The sequence below is a fragment of the Chrysemys picta genome, chromosome 2, assembly GCF_011386835.1.
Source record: "Chrysemys picta bellii isolate R12L10 chromosome 2, ASM1138683v2, whole genome shotgun sequence".
NCBI lineage: Eukaryota > Metazoa > Chordata > Testudines > Emydidae > Chrysemys > Chrysemys picta.
Window position 1 is genome coordinate 92795888 of NC_088792.1, and position 27068 is coordinate 92822955.

Consider the following 27068-nt stretch of genomic DNA (forward strand, 5'->3'; position numbering starts at 1 on the left):
CGTTTAAATCAATTGGAATTGTTCATATCCTGAAGGGAGTGAAATGGCCCAAGAGCAGCTCCCAGGCCATGTTCCCCCCCGCCCCGGCTCCCCACTCAGGGCAGGTGGAGGGTCCGCAGCTCCCCACAGCTGCCAGGGCAGCTCTTACCATGGCCCAGCTGCAGCTCTTTGGCCCCCAAGGCTCCATCCCCAGGCTGGAAGCCTGAGCCAGGTCAAGGTTTGGAATTAACTACCAAGGGAAATGGTGGATTCTCCATATCTTGATGTCTTCATATCGAAACTGGATGCCTTTCTGGAAATTTTGCTTTAGTCATACAAGTTCTTGGGCTTAATACAGGAGTAACAGGGTGAAATTGTATTGCCTGTGATATACAGGAGCTCAGATTAGATGATCTGATGGTCCCTTCTGGCCTTACATTCTATGAATCTATGAGTGATAGGCTAAACCTACCCAAATATCTTGTAATATCCTTAATAATAATAACAAAGATGGCTGTACCCATTTTACCTGGCTTAGAAATTGAGTGGTCCCTAGTTCTTCTGTGTGAGGATCCTCCACCCAGCTGTGCTCTTTCTGATCCAGACTTCCAACTTTTTGAAACCGGAACTGCAAGAACAATTCATCTGTGGGTTGCAGCTGATGTTTTTCTCAATTAGTGAGTAAATAAAACAGGCTTAACCTTTAGCATGAAAATCCACTGAGTCAGAGATTTTCCATCTCTTGCATCTGAAGAAGTGAGGTTCTTGCCCACGAAAGCTTATGCTCCCAATACTTCTGTTAGTCTTAAAGGTGCCACAGGACCCTCTGTTGCTTTTTACAGATTCAGACTAACACGGCTACCCCTCTGATACAAGAGATTTTCCAGTTATTATAGAATTTAGATCAAATTCTTCCCAGGTGCAACCACACTGATACAAATGGAGAGTTATACCAGGAATGAATTTAGTCCATTGTATTCAAGAAAAGAGTAACTAGGGAAAATACCACTTACTGTATTTCCCTGTATTAGGGAAAGTACCATCAGCATCTTTCCCTGGAGGGTAAATCCCCCTCTTGATTTACTACTGCAAGTGTAATTTGCACCCTAACCTGCAGTAGTAAATCAAGTCTAATGGATGAAAGCAGGAAATGAAACTGACTGAAATACTTGTCAATGAATTTTCTACATTTAAGCTCTTTGTATATTCAAATATTATTTAGTGTCAGATTTTCAGGGTTTGAATGGATCTGTGAGTGCATTAAGTATCCAAATTTGTAGAAATGTCATGCTCTACTAGCCTAAAGAAGAGATCTGTGTAGCTCTAAAGCTTGTCTCTTTCGCCAGCATAAGTTGGTCCAATAAAAGATATTAGCTCACCCACCTTGTCTTTCTAATGCTCAACTAACACCATTAAAACCTGTTCTTAATAATAGTCAGCTTGCTAAAATTGTATTCACATTAAGCAGATATAACCAGCAGACTCAAGGCAATTGTATATAATGATCCACAATGGGGAATTGTGCAAGTTACAGCTAGCCTCTAGAGATCTGAGCAAGATTACATTTTAGTCATTCTTCTGTACAGTCTACATTGAACAGCACCTGTACTGTACTGCTACTGTACCTGATCCAATGCCCGCTGCACCTTATTGTCTTGAAATGGCTTACCATTCATTACATGTTTTTTCTGGGATTTCCAAGAAGTAATTTTGGATGGGACCTCTCTTTTATCCAAAGCTGATTTTTTTTTAAAAAGTGATTCCAGCAAATACAAATGGTCCAAAAGGCTAATAAGAGCCACATGGTCCTTTTGCTAAGGTGATTTCAAAACCATTTTAACTATAAACATGGAACAACGTACCTAGAATAAGGGGAAACGCCCTTGTCCCTTCACTCACTTACACCAGCACAAATCAGGAGGAACTCCATTTAAGTCATCGAGTAGCTTCACTGAGCTTCATTGAAGCTCCGTGGATGTAAAAGATAAGAAGATAAAATTATTATTATTTATCTGATCTGTGGAGGTTACTGGCGACCCTAAAATTAAGATTGGGACTCGAATGTGCTAGGCACTGTACATCATAAGACATAGTCCATACCCTAAGCGGCTTACAATCTATAATAAACAAGAAACCAACAAAAAGATGCAGAGCAGGATACAACATGCAAGTAAAGTAGTCCGGATGTATCACAGTTCAGGGCAACTGCACCTGTGTTTCCCCTTGGTGGGCCAGCGAGGGCACCCCCTCTAGACTTCCAACTCCTCAACTGTTACCTTTCTTGGCACTCACTCCCTTCTGGCCAGGGTATTTCCAGCCTGCACAATTCCCTGACTTCATCGTGTCATTTCCAGCAGAGAGACAAGCTATGCAAGCACACTCGCTTGCTTTCTCTTCAGAAACTGATAACAGAGGGATTGTCAACAGTTATAAATATCACACAGTTCTTTCTATACAAGCCTATTTTATTAAGGTAAAAGCTCTCCAGAGACAACATATTAAAAACAACAAAAGACCTACATGCTAATAAGCCTACCAGAGATCACTCCAACCCTAACCTGGGCTCTGGCTGGAACAGTCCTTCCAAACCCCTCTCAAGAGGTTTTTTTTGTGGTCACAAGTTCATCATAGCCACAGCTTAGAACAAGCACCCAGTCTTATCGGCCTCTGTAGGGCAAATCCTTCCAACCCTTCTCTAAGGATTAGGGCCATCCGTGGACCAGAGGTCTTGTCCATTTCCTGGATCAAGAAGGTGGCCCTGAACCAGTTTAATACCATGCTATTTATCCAAATATCCTTTCTTTATCTGTTGGTCCCTGGAGAATCCAGTTTGAACTAATATATGCACACCTCTCTGGGGGTGGGAAGTCACTTCAAAGCGTTGATACTGGAGGAATTACATAGCACCCCCCTCTTACTAGAGAAGGTACATACAACAACACATACACAATTACATTTTAATACAATGGACCCCAAAGGTATTAAACATAATTCAATAAGGTTTAACTTAATTCAATAAAGTTTATTCAGGATATTGTCAGGCCCTCACAGGGAGAGGAATAGGCACCAGTACTGTCAGTTCCATTTGTTTGTGGGGGAACTGGGTGGCAGCTAAGACAATCAACAAATTAAGGACAGAGTAGGGGAAAACAATCCAAATCTGTGCAACTGTTATATACATTTGTTATGTGTTCTTATTTTCCATGCTGTATATGCACTTTTAAAAAGTTGCACATTGTTCTTTCATTGCAGCACAATGTGATGCAGTTGCAAGAAAGGTTATCATCATTCTGGGGTATATCAAAGGGTGTCATATGTAAGAAGTAATTATTTCACTCTACTCAGCACTTGAGAGGCCTCAGATGGAATATTGTGTCCAGTTCTGGGCAACACACTTTAGCAAAGATGTGGACAAATTGGAGAAAGTCCAATGGAGAGCAACAAAAATTATTAAAAAATAAAAATAAAAAACCTGACCAATGAGGAAAGGTTAAAAAATCTGGACATTTTCAGTCTTCAGAAGAGAAGACTGAGGTGTGAGCTTATAACAGTCTTCAGCTATGTTAAGGGCTGTTATATAGAGAACCATGGTCTAATGTTCTTTATGTCCACTGAAGGTAGGACAAGAAGTAATCGTAATCTGCAGGGAGATTGAGGTTTGATATTAGGAAAAGCTTTCTAACTATAAGGATACTTAATTACTGAAATAGGTTAGTAAGGGAGACTGTGGCATTCCCATCACTGGAGGGTTTTAAGAATAAGTTAGATAAACACCTGTCAGGGATGGTCTGGGTATACTTGGTCCTGCCTCAGCATGGGGAGAAGGATTAGATGACCCCTCATTCTCCCTTCCAGCCCTATATTTCTATGATTCTATCATAATCTTGGCCTTCCAAGAACATTGATCTGGGCATTGCAAAGTGCAGCTGCTTTTGCCTCAGTTACTATGACTACAGACAATACTTTTTCTACCTTCCATTCATTATTTGCAAATCAAACACACATTGAACTCTTGTTCTTGATGATTAATGTCAGCAGTTTCATCCATCATCACCCCAAATACCCCCCCATCTTTTTCACTAGTCTGGTAGTCTGTGTCTGAATTGTCTTGCTGATTATTTCATTATGGGTCCCATGACCTGAACAATTCAAACCCTTAAAGCCAGGTTGCAAAAATTATTATGCCCATATACTTAAAAAGTTATCTGAACACATTTCTATTTCACTTTTGTCACTTCCATTATGGTGTCTAAATGGAACAATTAGCTTACATATTATCCTTATGAAGTTCAAATGGCTGCCAATATACTGCCTAGTCAGCCTTTTCTCTTTTTCTCCCACCAATAAAGCAATTTCTTGAACCACCGATAACCATACATCTATTGTTTTCTTTCAGCTGAGATAATCTGTGTCAATGCCTCAGCAGATGAGCTCTGAGGGATAGAACCTTTTGGCTGCTTTCTAGGCCGTACTTTTGAAGTTAGAGTGCCCTTTTCTGATTAAGGCATCCTCTTTATTTCTGAGACAGTGTTATGCATCATCTTACAAGTAAAACAGAGTGCTGCAGCTTTTGAGACAATTAACGCAATAAAGAATAACAAGCAGGAGCATACAAAATATTCTGGTACAAAACATCCATATTTGTCTCAAGACACATTTACATGCGACTACATACCTGACTTGAAGAGCATTATCCATTTTTTACTGTCCAGAAAATGGGATGTTGGGGGAAGCTTATTTGCTACCTAGTAAGAATGCTTTGTCAGAATTGCAGCTACTTTAAATTAAACCAACAAAGGAAAATACTCATCTGACTTCTTTGAGTATTTGTACGCACCTCACTCATAGCAATTACAACTGACTAAACTTCATAGCTCAAGTTCAATGGCAGGGAATTAACACTGTACAGCTTTTATAAAGAAAATAGCTCAGACATTGTATAAAGCACTGCTGGGAATAGAAGTCAGATCTCAAATTTGTCAGACTTACATCTAATTTACTTAGGTGTTATCTACACTTAAAATGCAACAGCACTTCAGTGTAGACACTATCTATGCTGACAGAAGGGATTCTCCTGTCGGTGTAGGTAATCCATCCCCTGAGAGGGAGTAGCCAGGCCTACAGAAGAATTCTTCTGTCAGCCTACCACTGTCTGCACAGGGACTTCAGTTGGCTTAACTGCACTGCTCAGAGAATTTTAGAAGGAAAAAGCCCCCTTGTTGGACAGTCTCTTAGGCTTGGTCTACACTACCCCCCTAATTCGAACTAAGGTACGCAACTTCAGCTACGTGAATAACGTAGCTGAAGTCGAAGTACCTTAGTTCGAACTTACCTTGGTCCACACTCGGCAGGCAGGCTCCCCCGTCGACTCCGCGGTACTCCTCTCGCCGAGCTGGAGTACCGCAGTCGACGGCGAGCACTTCCGGGTTCGACTTATCGCGTCCAGACTAGACGCGATAAGTCGAACCCAGAAGTTCGATTGCCAGCCGCCGAACTAGCGGGTAAGTGTAGCCAAGGCCTTAGGGTACGTCTACACTACCCGCCAGATTGGAGGGTAGTGATCGATCGATTTATCGCATCTAGTCTAGTGTAGACACGATAAATCAATCCCCGATCGCTCTGCCATCGACTCCTGTACTCCACCGCAGTGAGAGGCGGAAGCGGAGTCGACAGGGGAGTGGCAGTCATCGACCCTGCACCGTGAGGACGGCCAGGTAAGTTGACCTAAGATACGTCAACTTCAGCTACGCTATTCTCATAGCTGAAGTTGCGTATCTTAGATCGATTTCCCCACCCGCCCCCCCAGTGTAGACCAGGCCTTAGATGGTATGAAAGACGGTAATAACTCTCCTTTTGGGTAAAAGAGAAGTTAGCTGAGATGAGCTGAAGCTGTTGTTGCTGCTGCTGTTAAAGTCTGATCTCAATTCATTTCAGGTGGTGTTTGGGATTCAGCGGGAGCTGATAGGGGTGGTGAAGTCATCTGGGTCCCTCTTTCTAGCCTGGTCTGGTCAGGACAAATTTCTGGATTAAGAAGAAGAAGGTCTGGGGCCCAGGAAATGGTGGGGGTGGCAGCCCTGAGGGTGAAACTCGCTCTGGTAGTCTCCATGTGTTCTTCTGAATAAACCCCCCAAAGTCTCTTTCTGTAAGGACCCAAAAATGGGAGTGATGGTTTGAAAAGCCCATTCCTTATAATTTTTTCCATCAATTAGGCCTCGTATTTGACACACCAATTTTAGTTCATTAATTTCTGGTTCCACATCTTCTGTTTTTATTAAGCATGATTTCAACATAGTCCTTGAATTATATCAATGTGTCTTTTTGTTTGGACTAATTTAGTTTCTTTGTCTGGTTTTCTTGCACCCATTTATTATATTAATTATTGAAAACAACTTGACTCACTTTCCATCACTCTGGGAGAATGACTTTAATCAACTGAGGGGCTTAAGAAAGCTGATGCATCGGTACGAGGTCTAACTGGCTGGACTGCATGGTCCCCCTGCCCAACAAAGGTGTCAGGCATGGGGCCTTCAGCTGGGAGTCAGCCTGAGACCCTTAGAGCTAGGAACAATGATCAGTCACTATCTAGACCCAGGGGGCTTAGAAGCACATGAGCTGGCACCTGGTCACCAGCATCAAACACACTTTCCAGAGCCTATAACAATTATAGCAAGATATAGCTTTGTCTAACATAACTTCTTTCTCACACCAAGTCATTAGCATTCTCCAGCATGACTGGCTGTTTCAGCCAGGATCCAGCCATCACAAAATCAAAGAGCTGATTTCTTTGTTCCCTAAGAAGATGGAGCCCCAAAGTTCCTTATATGCCCAAAGTTTTTCTTTGACTTCAAAATCAGGAAGCTCTCCTGGGGACTCAGCTCAGGTCACTCTTCCCACCAGGGATCTGACTCCATGTTAATACCGCAGTCTCCTGTGATTTACATTGGAAATGATTGTCCTGCAGTCTTCCATGCAAATGATCATCCTGAAGTCTCCAATACAAATGAATAGCCTATTTTCTGTGTCTGGTCACACCTGGCTCGGTTTACACCTGAGTCAAAGTGGTCTTTGCCTTCCCCTTTGTCTGGAAAAAACTGTTTTGCCTTCTTTGCCTGTTTACAGTCTCCAAAACATAGTATTAGAGCATATCCCTAATTTCACATAGACCATCATTACATACATGTTGCAGTGATATTGCTGACCAGAGTGTTATTAGTTTTCAAGTGATACATTATAAGACACCTTTTAAATAAATATCATGCCAGCAGTGTGTGTGAGGTGTATTGAGCTGGTAGAGCCAGCAGAGTTTTACTGTTACATACTGGGGACATCTTTGCCATCTGACATCGGTGCTCTGAGGGTGACAATATTGATGTCCCTCCAATGCTACCCATAGAGATCAGATATTGTCCTGAACAATTGGTGGTGTTAGCTGACACCCCCTGAGCAGGGCATATATAACCAGCATCAACAAGCTGTGGGAAAGAGATCAGGACATTCACACCATCAGCACACTGTACTATCGTCAGTTTCAACAGTGAAGCTGATGGAAATCAAAGAGGCTACTGAAAAGGACATTCAACTACTGTACAGACAGTCATGAGAGCAATACTAGCAGGGTGACCAGAAAACAAAACCAAGTACCGGTAGGAGCAGAACCATTTTTTCAAATGAAAGATGAGCTGAGTGTGCAGGATAGAATCATATTTCGAGGACAGAAAGCTGTTGTCCCTGCCTCATTACAAAAGGATGCCATGCAAAAAATACACACCTCATACCTGGGCATTGACAGCTGTTTTAGACAGGATTGAGAGTGTGTTTACTGGCTGGGAATGAATACACGACTATACGTGATAACTGCCAGCAGAAAGAGACCCTGTACTACATGATCTGTCCATCCAATCTTGGGAAAAGGTGGGAGAGGATAGATTTACCTTCAAGAAAAAGCAGTACTTGATTACAGTCGACTAGTATTCCAATTTTTGGGAGGTTGATGTCCTACCTGATACGAGAAGCATGGCAGTGATGGGCAAACTGGAGGCCCATTTTGTTGTAGTCATGGTGGCCCCAGGATGTTAGAAAGACAAGGTGCATGAGGTAATATATTTTATTGGTCCAACTGCTGTTGGTGAAAGAGACAAACTTTCAAGCTACACAGAGCTCTTCTTCAGAGACCAGCCCTGGAGAACTCAGTGTAGCTCAAAAGCTTGTCTTTCACTAACAGAAGTTTGTCTAATAAAAGATATTACCTCACACATATTTCAATAGCTTTTGTTTAATATGTTCTAAAATGTACAAGAATTATAAATATTTTACCACCAATAATGCATAAAGACCATCATAGCTTAGAGCATCTCACATTTCAGCCATCTGATGAACTAGTGCATGTGTGCCTTTGTTGTGTTGCCTTCCACTTTTGTGTCAGTGCTGAGTATTTTTGCTTTGCTATACTAAGATATTCAAAAGCACACAGTTTAAGAAGCATAGAAGGCAAAATCCTCAACTAGTGTAAGCTGATGTGGAAGTACATTAGTTTACAGCAGCTGAGGATCAGGTACAGAATCTGCACAGGTAAATTTGGTGGGACTTGATGATTCACAGGACTGACAATTGGTTACAGAGTTGATCATTGGCTCAGACATGGCCTAGGTAGGTAACAATTAAAAGTAAACATTTGATGGCTGTTTGGTGCTGTTCAAAGTTGATTAGTTAGATAACATTTGTAAAGTGCTTTGAACATAAGTAGCACTATGCTAAATATTTATTACTGTTAGTAATAAACCGGTGAGCTCATTTCTTGATTCAGGTGCAGGAACACCTCTATTTGCACACATTTTACCCACTCTCCCCCTTGAACAGTGTACAATAGAATTTAAAATATAAATAGGAGTTGCACACCTAATCCACTGTGAATAGAGCTCAAATAATGAATGCTCCACAGCCTCTGTAGGTCTGGCAGTAATTGTTACATGTGAAAATGGCATTATGCAACCAGCAGATGGCACTGGGAGTCTGTTAAATAAATAATCCTGAAGAAGAGCTCTAAGCTTCTCTCTCTCGACAACAGAAGTTGGTCCAATAAAAGATACTACTACCTCATCCAGCTTCTCTCTCTAATGTCCAGGGACTGACACAGCTACAACTACATTGCATAAACACAATAAAGTAATTTTAAAAGATTTATTCATTCTTTTTCAGGGGGCATTTGTTAATTTGAAAACATTAGTACGCAGGGAGAAATACCATACCAAGATTTTATTTCCTACAGTTTCTTAGTTTTATAGTTACTAACAAGAACACTAAAGCAGTCATTTATTGTGACACACATTGCAAAAAACAAAACTGTTGCTCAGTACAATTTTTTATTATATTGTATATCACAATATTATAAAGAAACTGCTAATATACAGACCACAGGTAAAATTTTCAAACTTGGCTAAGTGATTTAGGAGCTTATATCCCATTTTCAAAAGTGATGTAGACACATAAGAGAAAAAAATATTTTGCTGATATAGCTTATTTTGTTCAGGAAACTGGTTTGAACTATATCAGCAAACCCTTTCTACTTCAGCATTGGCATCCCAAGCATTCAAAACTTATGAGTCAGGACCCCTCAAAAATCATGAGATTATCTTAAACACAAGCTTTAAAAAATAATAATTTGGAGGTACTTTTATTTGCCTTCTCATTTCTGAATGTTTAGGGTGCATGTGGTCAACATTTTCCAGCATTTCTCTGCAACTATGAGGGCTAGAAATTTAGTATTTAATGAAAACTGAAAGTCTTGGTTCCAGCAGCTGCGGCTTTAAGAAAACATACCAAATATCACAAGACTTGTGAAAAAATCACAAGAGTTGGAAACACTGGGTGCTTTTGAAAATGTTGCCTTAATTCTGAAATGAAACATTTTGGTTTATAGATTAGATTTAGATGAGTGTAGCCATCTCAAATTCAGATTTAAAATGAGCTTCCTGTGTCACAACAGTTCCTTAGTATAGAGGATCACAGAGTCATGTGACCATGGGTCAAGCAAAATAAATCAATCAGCTCATGTGCTCTTTGAATTGTTATTCTGGAAGCCCAGTAAGAAGAGCTGAAGCTACACTTACTTTTCATGAACAGGTTTCCTTGCTGCAGAAAGGACGCTGAGAGACCTTTTAAGCTATACTTTTGTCTTACATAAACAAAGAACAATTTCTTCATTGAGAATCAGGTTTCTGTCTTCTCTATCAAAGTGTCTTTATTCTTTAAGAATTATTTTCCCTAATTAAGTGCAGCATGGTATGTAAGATTTTTGCAAAACACTTAGAATCTCCCCACTACTTCCATATGCTCTTCTAAGCCCTGTGTTTTCAGTCATTTCACGTGAGAAATCTATTTACAAAAATATGCCATTAATTCAACATCAGTGACATTTAGAACAGAACAAAAGTGAAGTCATTATTTGTTTTAAACTTATTTATTTCATGTACTCCGCTAGTGGATGTTTTGCAAGTGTCTGTTTCTTTTCTCTGCATATCTGCAACATCTTGTTGCACTTATTAATTCTTATGGTTTTCATTATTTAAACTAAGATGATATACAGTTCTCTACTTCCTTTTCTGGGGCTCTTTGTATTTCTGTCTGCGTGAATGATCTCTCCACTGGGTGCGTGCTCGTCTCGTGTTGTGAAATACGGATGTGATAGAAAGCCATTATTTTGGCTCCATTAATTATCTTTGTGTGTTTGAATCATTGATTTCGGCTGCAGTCCTGCAAATAACTCCATGCAGGCAGACCCCTGCATCTGTGCAGCATCCCAATGAAGTCAATAGGAGTCCACCAGCACTCTGTAACTTTCAGATCAGGTTCGTAAAGATTAGTTCTTCCTGCCTTTGAGTCTTGAGTCAGCTTAAGCATGAACCTAAGTACTTTGCTGAATCAGAGCCATGATAACTGGTGCAACTAAAATTTTGTTGCATGCCGTGGTTCTTCTCAAGTTACATTATTATAAAAGTCTTCTTGCTGGGCTACTGTTGTCTTCTTTAACCAACTTACAATTTGTTTATAATAATGTGGCTTGTGTGATTTTTCTTCTTCCCACTGTTTTCTTATGACTCTGTTACGTAAATGTCTCCATTGCCTTCCAGTTTCCCTGCAGTACACATTTATGTGCTGTTGGCATGCAAAGCTAATCGTGTGGGAATGGCATGTTATTTGCTTAATTTAGTATCTATACTTACATTCACACTAAACACTGGCTCTGATGCTGTGTTTCTGATTTATTTCCATAGTAGTATGGTAAAAATCTGGATATTTCCTTTTTTCAGTTGGGGACTTTTGCCTATTTTTTCCATTTTCATGAAAGTCTCCACCTCATGAGATTCACATTGGTGACTCATTTTTCCAGTGTAACTCAACTCATTTTTTCACGTCTTTCTCAACTCATTTTTTCACGTCTTCTTTTAAGAACAAGACTTCCCTATTTGTGAAATATTGCTTACCAAATTTGCTCTGAAGTTTAGATTTTAAAAAAGAACCAATATGATTGAAACTCTTCCCATATCTTCAGTGGGAGTTTTGTCTGAGAAAGGACTATGGCTCACATTAAGCACTGAGGCATGATTAAGTACTTCACTGACTCAGGACTTGAATATAGACTTCACAACTGATCTATTGCACTTAATTCCTTTTTAAAAAATGTTACTCTGTGTAGTTCTTAAAATATTTTTTCTATAGCTGTACTTTGGTGAGTCAGATGCAAATAGTGTCTTTAAAAAAACAACAACCTGAAAATCCACAGATGCCCTGGTACATGAAGGTGATTTTGGTGAGTATCTAGCAGACTCTAGAAACCTCAGCTAGAAATTATGAAATGGCCCAAAGAACCAAAGAATAATTAAAATAATCTTCAGTGTCTGGACTATATGCTGATTCTTTGCATTAAGGACAAAGCCTGCTTTTTCCACTGAAGGTACCCTCTTGCAGTAGCACTGGTATGGTTGCACTGTGCAAGGAGGCACAGTGCAAGGTGTGCACACTGCCTGCCAAAGGTGAAGCTCAGCTCTCCACAGGAGCTCTCCAAGTGCAATAGTAGGTCAATAGGCATAGCCCCTTGCCTACCCAGGCCCTCAAATAGCTGTTGAATGCCTGCACGGGAGCCTCTATGGAGCAGGGTTACATGACACAAAGGTGGTGTGTATCTCCTGCTTAAGCTAAAAAAATCTTGTACTAGTTTTGCTGCAGAAAGAAACATGAGGAGCTTCTTGTGAAACACCGAAAATTTCATAAAATTTGGAAAAAAATCTCACCTATTCACATTTTCTTGTTGCTGGTTCATGTTAGTGGCACCTTCCATTGTAGAGGCTAGGTGTGGGTTTTCAAAGCATCCCTGGTCTGGAAGCCTCAACATTATCTCCTAACCATTCAGCCAGGATCTCCAATAGGAACTCTATATATGACATAGGAGAGAAAGGTAAGGAGGTAGGCTCCCAGGTGGGTATCCCTGTCATGATGTGCAGAACGTGAATAGGAGAGTGTTATTTACCAGTTTACATAACCCAAGGACCAGAGATCACCCAAAGAAATTAATAGGCAGCAAGTTTAAAACAAAACAAAAATCTCTTCACACAATGCAGAGTCAACCTGTGAAACGTGTTGCTAAGGGATGCTGTGAAGAGCAAAAGCATAACTGAGTTTAAAAAAAAGCATTAGATAAGTTTATGGAGGATAGGTTCATCAATGGCAACTAGCCAAGATGATGAGACACGCAACCCCATGCTCTGGGTGTCCCTAAAACTCTGACTGCCAGAAGCCAAGACTGGACAACACAGGATGGATAACTCAATAATTGCCCTCTTCCGTGGGCGGCCGGTCACCCGGCCGCCTGGGGAGGCTAACCCCCGGCCCCTCCCCTTCTGCCCCATTTCCCTCCCTCCCCCCTTCTACCTCCCCCTCCCCCTTAGGAGCCCCAAGCATCCCCACTGTGGCCCCCCCTGCCCCAGACAGTCGGGGGTGGGGGGGCCAAGGCCCCAGCACTGATGCACCACAGTCTCAGCGCCCACAGCCCCTGGGCGGCGCAGCCACAGCACTCCCAGCCTCAGTGCTGCGGGCAGCCGGGCAACACAGCCGCCGTGCCCCCAACCCCGGTGCTCAGGCGGCCTCCAGTCCCAGTGCTCAGCGGCCAGCCACGGAATGCCGGGCAGGTAGTGTGGCCCAGCACCAGCCACCCCAGCAGCCCTGAGTCCCTACAGGAGGCAAGCTGGCCTGGGGGCGGGGCCACAGTAGGCTGTTTGGGAAGGCACAGCCTCCCCTTGCCTATGATACCCACCGCCCATGCCCTCTTCAGTTCATTCCCTCTGAGGATATGGCATTGGCCACTGTCAGATGACAGGATACTGGGCTAGATGGACCATTGGTCTGACCCAGCATGGCCATTCCTATGTTCTAATGGCTGAAAATGGGGAACAAAATGCTAGTTTAAAGAAATGATTACTGTGTGATTGCTGGACCTTTAACATAGCTGGATCTACACTGCATTAGACCCACTTTATAAATAAGACAGCACTACAATGTTTAACTACACTTTAACATAACTACACCAATTTCCTGACATTGCTCTTATAACCAGAAACTACATAGCAGTCCCTTGAAAAATATTATGGTTGAATTTTTCAAAGCTGCCCTAGAGGATTTAGATGCACAATTTCCATTGAAATAAGTGGAAGCTGTGCATCTAAATTCCCTAGATGGCTTTGAAAATGTCAGCCTATATATATATGTTTGCAATGTTTGTCCCAGGATATCAGAGAGACAAGGTGGGTGAGGTACTATCTTTTATTGGACCAACTTTTGTTGGTGAATAACAAGCTTTCGAGCTTACACAGAGCTGAAGAAGACCTGAAGAAGAGCTCTGTGCATAGGCGCCAGCTTCTTCTGGGCCTGGGGGGGTGCCCCGCTCTGCTCCAGGTCCCGCCTCCACCCTCCCTTTCCCCCAAGACCCTACCCCCATCCCATCTCTTCCCTCCCCTGCTCCGCCCCAGACCCTGCCCCCACTCACCCCTTCTCCCAAGTCCCCACCCCCTACTCCACCTCTTCCTGCCCCTGTCCCACCTCTTCCTGTCCAGTTCTGTCCCCTTCCCTGAGTGTGCCCCATCCCTGCTCCTCCCAGAGCTTCCTGCACACCGCAAAACAGCTGATTGCAGCAGGCAGTAGGCGCTGGGAGGGAGGAGAAGGAGTTGATCAGTGGGGATGCCAGTGGGTGAGAGGCAATGGTGGAGAAGTGGGGAGCTGGCTTCCAGTGGGTGCTAAGCACTCACTAATTTTTTTCTGTGGGTGCTCGAGCCCTGAAGCAGCCACAGAGTCGGCGCCTCTGGCTCTGTGTAAGCTTGTCTCTTTCACCAATAGGAGTCAGTCCAATAAAAGATATGACCGCACCCACCTATATATCTTTTAGCCTATATATCCGTTAGTCTTTTCCCTCAGAGGGCATCTGAGCCGGAAGACATTTTTCACTGACTGAAAACTCAAGTAGCTGTCTGTTCAGCAGTACTGGAAACCATGCCAAGATGTCTTGAGTGCTAGGCAAGATATATGGTACATACTAATTCATTTAAAGACAACTGAAAAATGATTAAAACCTTGTAAAGTAAATTACAGGGGCACAAATGAGGAGGGGGCTACAGATTATTAAAAGTAAAAACAGCTGCTCAAAACAGACATGGTAGGCCACATCTCCTGAGCTGCTCTGAGGAAGGTAGATAATCTGTCTACATAGGAGAGATCACGGATGATGTACATTAAAAGGAGGAAGACAAAGAGAAATGCTTCATACCAGCGATGCATGGGTCCCCTGAAACCCTTTAAAAGAAGGTCTTTGATGTGCAGAACTGGCCATAAGGACCAAAGACCAAGAGGAAGCCCAGGAGAAAGAGGGAATGCTCTCCACCTGGTAAAAGAGATATATTCTATTCAACATGGCTTTTGTTCACAGTGGAATGCACCAAATCCAAACTAGACATGTTCCAAATAGCCCCTACACAGACCAACATCAAGAAAAGCATCTACATCAAAGTGGCGCCTCTATCAGCCATTACAGAGGCAGCCCCCATCACCGTTTTTATAGCAGGGAATAGCATAGATTATATGGATTTAAACAACAGGTTGCTGTACCTTTGTTGCAAGATTGTAAGAAGACGGAACCGCCTGCACCGGGGGGCTGAAGTGGGCCTGGTGAATTACCCTCGGGTGTTTATTTTCAATCAGTTGGATGTCACATTGGAAGACTGCCTCATAAGACAAAGCAACAACTGTTACCCTTACAGGGCCTTTATAGATTTGGTGCTCAATTACCCTACGACACCCTCACCACACAATTTTCCGCTGGCATGTTCTACAAAGACAAGACGCAAAGGAGCTGGATGACGAGAATTAAGGGTTTGAGAGGAGGGCAAACCTAACAATCCAGAGTGGGATGATAGAGCTGTTGGGTCATCTACACAGAGACTTGTTTTTTCAAAAAAAACTTTTGTTGAATGGCGTGGATGTGAAAATTAAACTGACATGACGTTTAGATGCCTTTTGCTTAATGGGCGATGCAACTGAAGGCGCTAAACTGCAGATTATATCAGCGTCTCTTTTTCAGGGGAAGACTAATGCTATCTGCCTGTATTACAAACCTAACCCCGGTGAAGAAATCCACTATTATGATTTTACCAGCCTGTACCCTTTTGTAAACAAAGCCAGACAATACTCTATTGGACACCTCAATATCATTCCTGGACAAATTTGGACTCCTCATAAATTATTTTGGAATTGCAAAAGTTAAAGTGTACCCACCATGAGGCCTCTTTTCCCCATTGTTATCTATCACAGTGGGTGGCAAACATATGTTCCCCACTATGCCAAAAGAATCTGAGAAGCAGGAGACATGCACTCATACTGATGAGAAGAGATCTATCCTGGGGACTTAGTGCACAGTGGAATTGAACGTGGCTGTAGCAAAAGGGCAATGGTGGTGAAATTCTATGAAATCTGGCATTTTGAAGAAAAATCTGAAACTTTTTTCCAAGTACATAAAATTACACCTCCATGAGAAACAAAAGGCTTCAGGGTATCCCAACTGGTACATGGACGAAGAAAAACAAACTAAGAATGTTAATGATTTCTACCAGAAAGAAGGCATGTGTTTACACCAACATGAGATCACGTTTAACTCTGCAAAGCGCCAAATTGCTAAATTCTCTGTGGGGTAACTCAGTGGTCTTACTTACTGCTAAAATTTGGCCAAAGAACAAACCTACTCAATACTAGCATCGGAGGACATATTTTCTAGACCTTTAATCATTTTGGTTGCTCTTTTCTGGACTTTCCTCAATTTGTCCACATCTTTCCTGAAATGTGGTACCCAGAACTGGACACAATATTCCAGGCCTAATCAGTTCAGGGTAGAGCAGCATTACTTCTTGTGTCTTGCCTACAACAGTCCTGCTAATGCAGCCAAGAATGTTTGCCTTTTTTTTTTTTTTGCGCAAGAGTGTTACACTATTTACCCATATTTAGCTTGTGATCAACTATGACCCACAGATCCTTTTCTGCACTACTCCTTCCTAAGCAATCATTTTCCATTTTGTATGTGTGCAACTGATTGTTCCTTCCTAAGTAGAGTACTTTGCATTTGTTCTTATTGAATTTCATCCTATTTACTTCAGACCATTTCTCCAGTTTGTCCAGATCATTCTGAATTTTAATCCTATCCTCCAAAGCACTTGCAGCCGCTCCCAGCTTGGTATCATCCACAAATGTTATAAATCTACTCTCTATGCCATTATCTAAATCATTGATGAAGATATTGAACAGAACCGGACCCAGAAATGATCTCTGCGACACCCCATTCAACATGCCCTTCCAGCTTGTCTGTGAACCACTGATGATTACTCTCTGGGAATAGTTTTCCAACCAGTTATGCACTCACCTTATAGTAGCTCCATCTAGGTTGTATTTCCCTAGTTTGTTTATGAGAAGGTCATGCAAGACAGTATCAAAAGCCTTACTAAAATCAAGATAAACCACATCTACCACTTCCCCCTAGCCACAAGCCTTGTTACCCCATCAAATAAAGCTATTAGGTTGATTTGACATGATTTGTTCTTGAGAAATCTATGCTGACTTGTTATTTATCAGCTTATCATCTCCTAGGTGTCTGCAAATTGATTGTTTAATTATTTGCTTCATTATCTTTCCAGGTACTGAAGTTAAACTGACTGGTCTGTAATTCCCCGGGTCCTCATTCCACTTTTTATAGATTGACACTATATTTGCCCTTTTCCAGTCTTCTGGAATCTCACTGTTTTCCAGGACTTTTCAAAGATAATCACTAATGGCTCAGATATCTCCATAGTCAGCTCCTTGAGTATTCAAGGATGTATTTCATCAGGCCCTGGGGACCTGAAAACATCTAACTCGACTAAGTAATTTTTAACTTGTACTTTCCCTATTTTAGCCTCTGCTCCTACCTCATTGTCACTGGCATTCGTTAAGTTAGATGTCCAATTGCTACTGAACTTTTTAGTGAAAACTGAAACAAAAAAGTAATTTGGCATTTCTGCCATTTCCACATTTCTATTAGAGCTCCCCCCCCTCCCCCGCCAGAGTAACAGCCCTACCCTGTCTTTGATCTTCCTCTTGATTCTAATGTATTTGTAGAATGTTTTCTTGTTACCCTTTATGTCTCTAGCTAGTTTATCTCATTTTGTGCCTTGGCCTTTCTAATTTTGTTCCTACGTACTTGTATTATTTGTTTAAATTCATCCTTTGTAATTTGACCTAGTTTCCACTTTTTGTAGGTCTCTTTTTTGAGTTTCAGATATTGAAGATCTTCTGGTTAAGCCAGCATGATCTCTTGCAATACTTCCTAGCTTTCCTATGCAGTGGGATAGTTTGCTTTTGTGCCCTTAATAGTGTCTCTTTGAAAAACTGCCAACTCTCTTGAACTGTTTTCTCCTTAGACTTGCTTACCAAGGGATTTTAGCTACCATCTCCCTGAGCTGCTAAAGTGTGCCTTCTTCCATTTTCCATTTTCTTTATTGTGCTGTTTTCCCTCCTACCATTCTTTAGAACATTCTTGAAAAAAAAAATATAAACCCCTCTATCATGACACAGACTAGATGCTATATGTGAAAAGGGAGAGTGACTGGAACCCCGCCCCCACCCCTTTGTGGGATTATTTAGGGGACCTCACAAGCAAGATCCCACCAGATCAACACAGAGTTTGTATCAGCCGGTCTGAAAACACACGGGTACAAACTGTCAGGAGGAAAGGCCTGCATGAAAGTCAAAGGGATTACCCTGAACATAGCAAACTGTGAAAAGATCAACTTTGACAGTTTGAAAGATCTAGTCCTGGACTATAATGTAGACCCGGGAAAGAACTAAAAAAAAAAAAGTTAGAGGTGCAGCAGCTCTCTATTGTAAGGAACAAAAATAAGTGACAAATAGAGACAAAGACCTTTAAGAAAACGCAGAAAGTAGTTTACAACTAGAGGGTCACCAGAGAAGGCTTTAAAATCCTACCCTCTGGCTTTTGAAAATGGATACGTGGTGGAAACACCCCTTTTTCGGTAATTCTTGCAGGGCCTAGAAAGTGCGGGAAAAGTTACTTTATAAAAAATGTGTTGGATAATGCTGAGTGAACATTGCCTGTTATGCCTAAGAATAGTGTGTGGTGCTGCAGTTGCTGGCAAACTTTGTATAAAGAATTGCTTTGTAAATACCCCTTTATCAGTTTTGTGGACGGGTTGCCTGATGCTTTGTTTCCTACCAGTAAAGTAAATATGATTATTGTAGACGATTTGACGAACTCTGCTTGTGAAAGTGATGAAGAGGAGAATCAAGTATGTGCATCACACGGGGCGGCACCAAGTGCATGCTTGGGGCAGCAAGCTGCCTTCGGCGTACCCACTGCTGAATTGCTGCCGAAGACCGATGGACCTCCCGCAGGCATGCCGCTGAAGGTAGCCAGCCACCATGAGGGCGTCAGTCAGGCTACCTTCAGCGGCATGCCTGCGGGAGGTCCTTCGGTCTTCGGCAGCAATTCAGCAGTGGGTACGCCGAAGGCGCGGGACCGGCAGACCTCCCGCAGGCATGCCGCCGAATCCGCGTTACCAGCGGACCTCCCGCAGGCATGCCGCCGAAGGCTGCCTGACTGCCGTGCTTGGGGCGGCAAAATACATAGAGCCGCCCCTGGCATCACAGGAACCTGAAAATTATGTATATAGTTCAGAAGTTATTTTGTCCGGGAAAAAAGTCATACAATTAACATAAACACAAAGTACCTGGTTCTGTTCACAAACCCCAGGGATAAATTACAAATCGCTATGCTTGCTCAGCAAATGTACCCAAGCAAGGCATAATTCTTCCTGGAAGCTTTTGAGGATGCTCCCAAAATATCTTATAGGTACATGGTAGTGGATTTATATGCTTTTACACCAGAGGCTTATAGATTAAGAACTGGTCTTTTTCCTACAGACTGGCCGGCAGTTCTTTTCAAAGTATAAACAACAGCTGAATATAAAAAGAGATGAATTATCAGCAGCTCCTTTTTAATATCCAGGTTTGCTGACCAAAAATATGTCTAGCTGTGTGAAGAGAAATCTGGTCCTTTTAAAATTACTTAGCAAATCACCCCCACAGCAAAGGAAGGCTATACTGTGTTCGGCCTCTAACGATTTAGTAGCAGCCATCTCAGAAATAGCACTCGATACCTTAAAAGGAAACATACTTTTGACACAGAATCAAGTGCGTGTGCTGAAAAATATGGAAATTTATAAGAACTCTGTGTAATAAAAGGGTCTCGCATAAAAGAAAGAAACATCTGATGAAGCAGTCTAGGGGGTTTATCGGGCCACTGTTAAGGTTTGCTATCCCTCTGATAATGGGGCTTTTAACTAATTAATAATGAGGCATGCATTAAAAATGTACCTGGCATCCAGCAGGTTGGAGCAGTTAAGGGCCCCCCCTCCAACAGAGGAAAACATCAGAATGACTGCAACTCAATGGACACTAATTTAGCTGAATATGAAAAGGCTAAACTTTACTCCGCTGTGCTTCAGAGATAACTACTGTATCTATAACTCATCATACAAAGGTGATACAAACACATGAATGAGATTATCATAGCTGGCAAATTATAACATTTTTGCAGTTACCTTACAGGGCATATCTGGCATAACTCATTGCAATTTTATAATATTGATATTCATAATATCCTCCAGTATCCCCCAGATTCCATACAGCGTCACAATCATTACAATACAATTTTAAAATCTGGTGAAAAGCTAAACCTTTGCCACACTGATGTAAGAAAAACACGCAGTGATAGCCACAGGCAACAGAACGGGGGTCTTGTAATTGTCTAGTGTGAAATGCGGTGTTGGTGGCATTTTTGTTTAAAAGTTTCATAATGCTTCTAGGAAAGAAAACGCTGTTTGCGGGGTGTCCATATGAGTCAAAAAACTCTCTGAAGTTGCACTCCGCCTACTTGTGTTCACCCGGTTGGTTGTGTGGATACTTGTTGGCCACCAAACCGAGGGATCTCTGAGGCAGTCTGTTTCCTGGGAGCCAATCGCAAGGGAACATATCTAAGAAATTCTCTTTTGTGTAAGGGCCCACTGATAAGACATGCAATAGCCATGCAATGTCCATATTCACATGTGTGGAAACAGAATGTTTTTTCTCTGATTTATCTTTGATGTTGTCAAAACCCCCATACATAATCATATTGACAGTGAGTGCCAAAGCCTTCGCAAAACGTATTTCTGTTCTCAGGTTCCCAGTTGTAATCAGAGAACAGTGATCTATGCATTCCTGGTCAGGAGATAGGTCAAAGGCCAACAAGATGTAACCCTGTGCAAGTCCTCCCAGTTGATTAACAGAGAACAATCTTTCATGTGTTTACCAGACATCTGTACCAGACTCAGGTACTCTTTCACGCAGTTCCTGGCCTCAAATTTTGGATGCAGAGGCCGAGCCGCCACTTCCAGCAGCTCCCATTTCCCTGCACAAGTGGTGGAACAAGTTTGGGAACCACTGTTCCAGCTGTTCAACTTACCAGGCCATGCCAATCATTTCACCAGTCGTTACTTTTTTCTCCTTTTTCCTTTCTAAGCTAGAACTTTTTCAATCCTGTAAATCCTGTCTTGCTTGGGGTTAACCTTCCGTAATTCTTCAGGGTAAAAAGATGCAGTAAGTGTCTCACCCCTGTAATCTTTTAATTGGTATACTCTGGCCCTCGGTTAAGGTTTCATCTACTAGGAATATCTCATCTGTAAACATATGTACATAACCTTTTTCAAAAGCTCCTTTGGTTTTACATAGTCTTGCATGGTCACCTTTTCGAAAAGGGGCAACAATTGTGTTTATTTTAAAACTCTCCATGAACCATTTTCCATACATTCAGAGAATCTGAGGGGTTAACATCAGCGGGGCTGGTACGTATAGTTCTGTGAAAACTCTGATTGTACTTCAGGTAAGACGTCAATGTAGTGAAAGGTGTTGCGGGACGTAAAATATCTCCACATCCTAGATTTTAAAGTTCTGTTAAATTGCTCCACAACTCCTGCTTTAACTTCATTATTAGTAACAAAATGGTGACAGTATGCTGCCTTAACAATCTGCTTAAAGATTTGTTTAAAAATTTTTTTCCCCCCAATTGGTTTGTAATTTTTGAGGCACGTGACTTTCACTGAAAATAGCTTTAGGGGCATTGGATACTTCAGCGCCTGTCTTGGTATTTTAGGCCTAAGGCCCAGGCATATTTAGATAGAATGTCTATCGCTGTATAGATATACTTAAAACCACGGACGTGCTTGGAGAACTGGTGCATATCTACCAAATCTGCCTACTATTCTGCAGCTGTATCTGAAACAACAGTCTTGTTTCTTTTAAAAAGTATTTGAACTGGTTTGTATCAAGGGTAAGCATCCTGGTCGGAAAGCTAAGCGCTTGCCAATCTTCTATTCAAAGTTTTACTATGCTTTCTGGCTTCTTGAAAAAGAGGGTTTGCGCCTCTGAAGCTCCCAACTTCCCAGGGGTGTAATATATTTTCTTTAACAGAGCCATCTGTGTAGACAAAGCTGTAGTTGTAATGTCTTTTACTAACACAAGTATGGAGGGGCCATATTCACATTGACAAATTTAAACAACTTTTATTAATCACCTATTTAACACACCCTTTTACAGCCATCTATGAAAAATGGATGCTGTGACCCGGGGTGCTGGACCAATTTGTATAGTGGGAGTGCTGAGAGTCATTGAACCAAATTGTAAACCCTGTATATGATGGAAACCACTTCTTGCCATGGGGTGTGGCAGCTCCCCCAGCACACCTACTTCCAGCACCTATGCTGTGACCCCTACCATTTGGTGGTCCCAGCTGATTCATTCTTTCAGTTTGTTCTTATCTGGAATTTTCCTCTTGAGATGTGTCTCAGGCATGAACAAAAACAGCTGATTCATTATAGATTTACCCCCCACAGGGCTTCCGATGTGTAAGTTCTTAAAGGCCTCTAGAAAGGCATCATCGAGCTGTTGCGAGATTTTCAGAAAAGAAACAGCTCATCATCTCAAAGCCAACTAATAGAGCTAAAAGAATCAGCATGGATACTTGTTTTTTTCATAGACTTAGACTTAAAGTCAGAAGGGACCATTATGGTCATCTAGTCAGACCTCCTGCACAACGCAGGCCACAGAATCTCACCCACCCACCCCTGTAACAAACCCCTAACCTATGTCTGAGGCCTGGTCTACACTAGGAGGTTATGTCGAATTTAGCAGCGTTATTTCGAATTAACCCTGCACCCGTCCACACAACGAAGCTATTTAGTTCAACATAGAGGTCTCTTTAAATCGATTTCTGTACTTCTCCCCGACGAGGGGAGTAGCGCTAAATTCGACATGGCCATGTCGAATTAGGGTTAGTGTGGACGGAATTCGACGCTAATAGCTCCGGGAGCTATCCCACAGTGCACCACTCTGTTGCTGCTCTGGACAGCAGTCCGAGCTCGGATGCTCTGACCAGCCACACAGGAAAAGCCCCAGGAAAATTTGAATTCCTTTTCCTGTCTGGCCAGTTTGAATCTCATTTCCTGTTTGGACATCGTGGCAAACTTAGCAGCACTGGCAACGATGCAGAGCTCTCCAGCAGAGGTGACCATGCAATCTCAGAATAGAAAGAGGGCCCCAGCATGGACTGATCGGGAAGTCTTGGATCTGATCGCTGTGTGGGGCGATGAGTCCATGCTTTCGGCGCTGCGATCGAAAAGACGGAATGCGAAGATCTACGAGAAGATCTCAAAAGCCATGACGGAGAGAGGATACAGCCGGGATGCAACGCAGTGCCGCGTGAAAATCAAGGAGCTGAGATAAGCGTACCAGAAGGCCAAAGAGTCAAACAGACGCTCCAGATCCCAGCCCCACACATGCCGTTTCTACGAGGCTCTGCATTCCATTCTAGGTGCGGCCGCCACCACTACCCCACCACTGTCCGTGTACTCTGATGATGGGGTATTGTCGACGGCCGCTTCCTCGGAGCTGTTCACGGACAGGGAAGATGAGGAAGGAGATGAGGAGGACGAGGCAGTCGACAGCGCTTTCAACGCTGATTTTCCCCCCAACAGCCAGGATCTCTTCATCACCCTCACGGAGATCCCCTACCAACCCTCCCAAGGTGGTAACCCGGACCGTGAATCAGGGGAAACATCAGTAGGTAAGTGTTTTAAATATTTATTTTGAATAGAATAGGCATGGTATGTTAGCAATGGGTTTTTAATGATTAGTTTGCCCTAGGCGCTTAACTTTTTAGTCCTTGCCAGTGCAACTACTGGAAAAGTCTGTTAACATGTCTGGGGATAGAGTAGAAATCCTCCTGAGACATCTCCATGAAGCTCTCCTGGAGGTAGTGTGAAAGCCTTTGCCTCAGGTTCCTGGGGAGAGCGGCCTTATTGCCTCCTCCATGCTAGGAAACTTTTCCGCGCCAGGCTAGCAGCAGGTACTCCGGTATCATTGCCTGGCAAAGCATGGCGGCAAACAGCCCTGGTGTTTGCTGGCATTCACGCAGCATGCAGTCTTTCTCTGCCTCCGTAATCCTCATCAGAGTGATATCACTTATGGTGACCTGCTTTGAATTAGGGGAATTTTAGTATGGGGACTGATTGCCTGTTCCTTTAAATAACTGTAACCGGCGGTTTACAGCCACGCGGTGGGGGCGGGGAGGCGAACCGTTCATGCTGAGCAGTTTGCCGGCAGCGTGCAGGGATCTTTCCCGGGGACAGCCGTGATGGGGGTGGGACAGGGGTAGAGTTCATGCCGGCTGGATCACCGGCAGCAGGAACTGGCCAACGCTAGGAGCATTGCTTGGAACGTGAAAGAAGGGCACTGCTGTAAATTAAGCGTTAAGCAGCCAAAAGTCTACGGCTTACCATGGCCGGCTGCTAGCAGAATTCCGTTGTCCGGCCCCGCTTGTGTGATCTGTACAGCAAGACCCCAGGCACTCAAAGTGAAGACAGAAAATTCGACCTTGTACTGAGTGCACATGTGATAGATACTGTGCATGGTCTTGTTCACAGAGAAAGACTATATTCATTGTTTGCAAAAATGTATCTTTGAGGAATTCACTCCCTTTTTCCCATCCCACAGCTGCGAGTGTCTCCCGAGCTACCCCGGCATCCCCCTCCCAGAGGCTGGCGCAGATCAGGCGCCGAAAGAAAAGGACTCAGGACGAGATGTTCTCAGAACTTACAATCTGTTCCCGAGCTGAGGCGGCACAGCAGACCCAGTGGAGGGAGAACATGTCGCAATACCAGCGATCACACAGCGAACGGGAGGACAGGTGGTGGCAGGAAGACCAGCAGGTGATTCAAATGCTGCTTGGACTAATGAGGGAGCAAACGGACATGCTCCGGCGCCTTGTAGATGTTCTGCAGGACCGGAGGCAGGAGGACAAAGCCCCGCTGCATTCTATCTCTAACCGCCCTCCCCCGCCACAAAGTCCCATCACCCCCTCACCCAAAGTCCCAAGAAGGAGGGGCGGCAGGGGCCGTGAAAACAGTCACTCCACCCCTGCAGACTGCTCAAATTGCAGAAGGCTCTCATTCCCAAAGATTTGATACGTCCTTTCTTTCCCTCCAAATGCACCTCACCCAAGCCCCCGTCCCAGTTTCATCCGCTAACTGTGTAGTTCTTAATAAAAAATACGTTTCTGTTAATTACTGTTTCCATCATGTTCTTTTAGAGGACAGTGTGTTTGAAGGGGGGGCAGGTGGTTGGTAATTTGAGAGCACAGTCACCTTTACCAGGGTACAGACACGGGGGCAGGTTCAGCAGAAGGTCACACACATTGCAATCACTAGGCACACTGGTCAGTCTGGGAGGTGGTTTTCATGTTCTGGGGGGGGGGGGGGGGCGGTTACAGATCTTATCCAGCGGTCCTTAGCCTGGATGACAGAGCCACGCAGCAGGGGATCTGTAACAGCCCTCCCTCACCACAAAGTCACATAGCCCCCACACAGAGTCCCGAAAAGGAGGTGTGGCAGGCTCCATTGAAACAACCAGTCCACCACTGCGAACCGCTCTAGGAGCAGTAGCCTGTCGTTCCTCAAGTTTAGAAGCGTCTTTTCCATCACTACACCCGCTCCCCACCACAGTCTGCATCCCAGTTTCAATCTTTTGCCGCGAAATCCTTAATAAAGAAAACGGTGTTAATGAACAAAGTTTCATTTATTTTATTTTTAAAGGTGTGTTGGAAGGGGGGGGGAAGGGGGTTGGTAATGTTGACTATCCTCTCCAGTTAACTGGGTAAAGAAACTGGGGCAGGTTCAGCTTCTATTTAAACAAACGTAACAGTCACAGGTTACCCTGCTCACTCTGGAACCTAGCTTTCAAAGCTTCCTGGATGCACAGCACGTCCCGCTGGGCTCTTCTAATCGCCCGGGTGTCTGGTTGGGCATAATCAGCAGCCAGGTGATTTGCCTCAACCTCCCACCCCGCCATAAACGTCTCCCCCTTGCTCTCACAGAGATTATGGAGCACACAGCAAGCTGCAATAACAATGAGGATATTGGTTTCGCTGAGATCAGAGCGAGTCAGTAAGCTTCTCCATCTCCCCTTCAGACGTCCAAAAGCACACTCCACCACCATTCTGCACTTGCTCAGCCGGTAGTTGAAGAGTTCTTTTTCCACTGTCCAGGGCGCCTGTATAGGGCTTCGTGAGCCAGGGCATTAGCGGGTAGGCTGGGTCCCCGAGGATCACTATAGGCATCTCCACATCCCCAACAGCTATTTTGTGGTCCGGGAAGTAAATACCTTCCTGCAGCCGTCTAAACAGACCAGAGTTCCTGAAAATGCGAGCGTCATGAACCTTGCCCAGCCATCTGACGTTGATGTTGGTAAAACGTCCCCTATGGTCCACCAATGCTTGCAGCGCCATTGAAAAGTAGCTCTTTTGGTTAATGTACTGGCTGGCCTTGTGGTCCGGTCCCAGGATAGGGATGTGAGTTTCATCTATAGCCCCACCGCAGTTTGGGAATCCCATCGCAGCGAAGCCATCTATGATCACCTGCACGTTTCCCAGGGTCACTACCTTTGAGAGCAGTAGCCAATGATTGCATTGGCTACTTGCATCACAGCAACCCCCATGGTAGATTTGCCCACTCCAAAGTGATTCGCGACTGACGGTAGCTGTCTGGTGTTGCAAGCTTCCAGAGGGTTATGGCCACTCACTTCTGGACAGTCAGGGCTGCTCGCATCCGGGTGTCCTTGTGCTTCAGGGCAGGGGACAGCAACTCACAAAGTTCCAGGCAAGGTCCCTTACACATCCGAAAGTTTCACAGCCACTGTGATTCATCCCAGACCTGCAGCACTATGAGGTCCCACCACTCCGTGCTTGTTTCCCGGGCCCAGAATCGCCGTTCCACAGCATCAACATGACCCATTGCCACCATGATGTCCACGGCGCAGGGTCCCGTGCTTTGTGAGTGGTCGGTGCCCCTCTCAGACTTAATGTCCTCACCGTGCTGCTGTAACCTCCTCACCCAATTTCTCAGCATCTGCCTCTGAAAAAG

General features: G+C 43.6%; 1 protein-coding gene across 8 annotated transcripts in view; it reads right to left on the reverse strand.

Moving 5' to 3' along the window:
- TBX20 (T-box transcription factor 20) overlaps positions 1-27068 on the reverse strand; it is a 188712-nt gene that overhangs the window by 101972 nt on the left and 59672 nt on the right. For 7 of the 8 annotated variants that reach the window (XM_065583768.1, XM_065583765.1, XM_065583767.1 and 4 more), the window contains one exon: positions 509-607. In XM_065583768.1, the coding sequence (XP_065439840.1) occupies positions 509-607 (99 nt within the window). Of the gene's footprint in view, positions 1-508; positions 608-1841; positions 4018-27068 lie in introns of those variants that run through there. The other variant, XM_042860340.2, reaches the window with a different exon arrangement.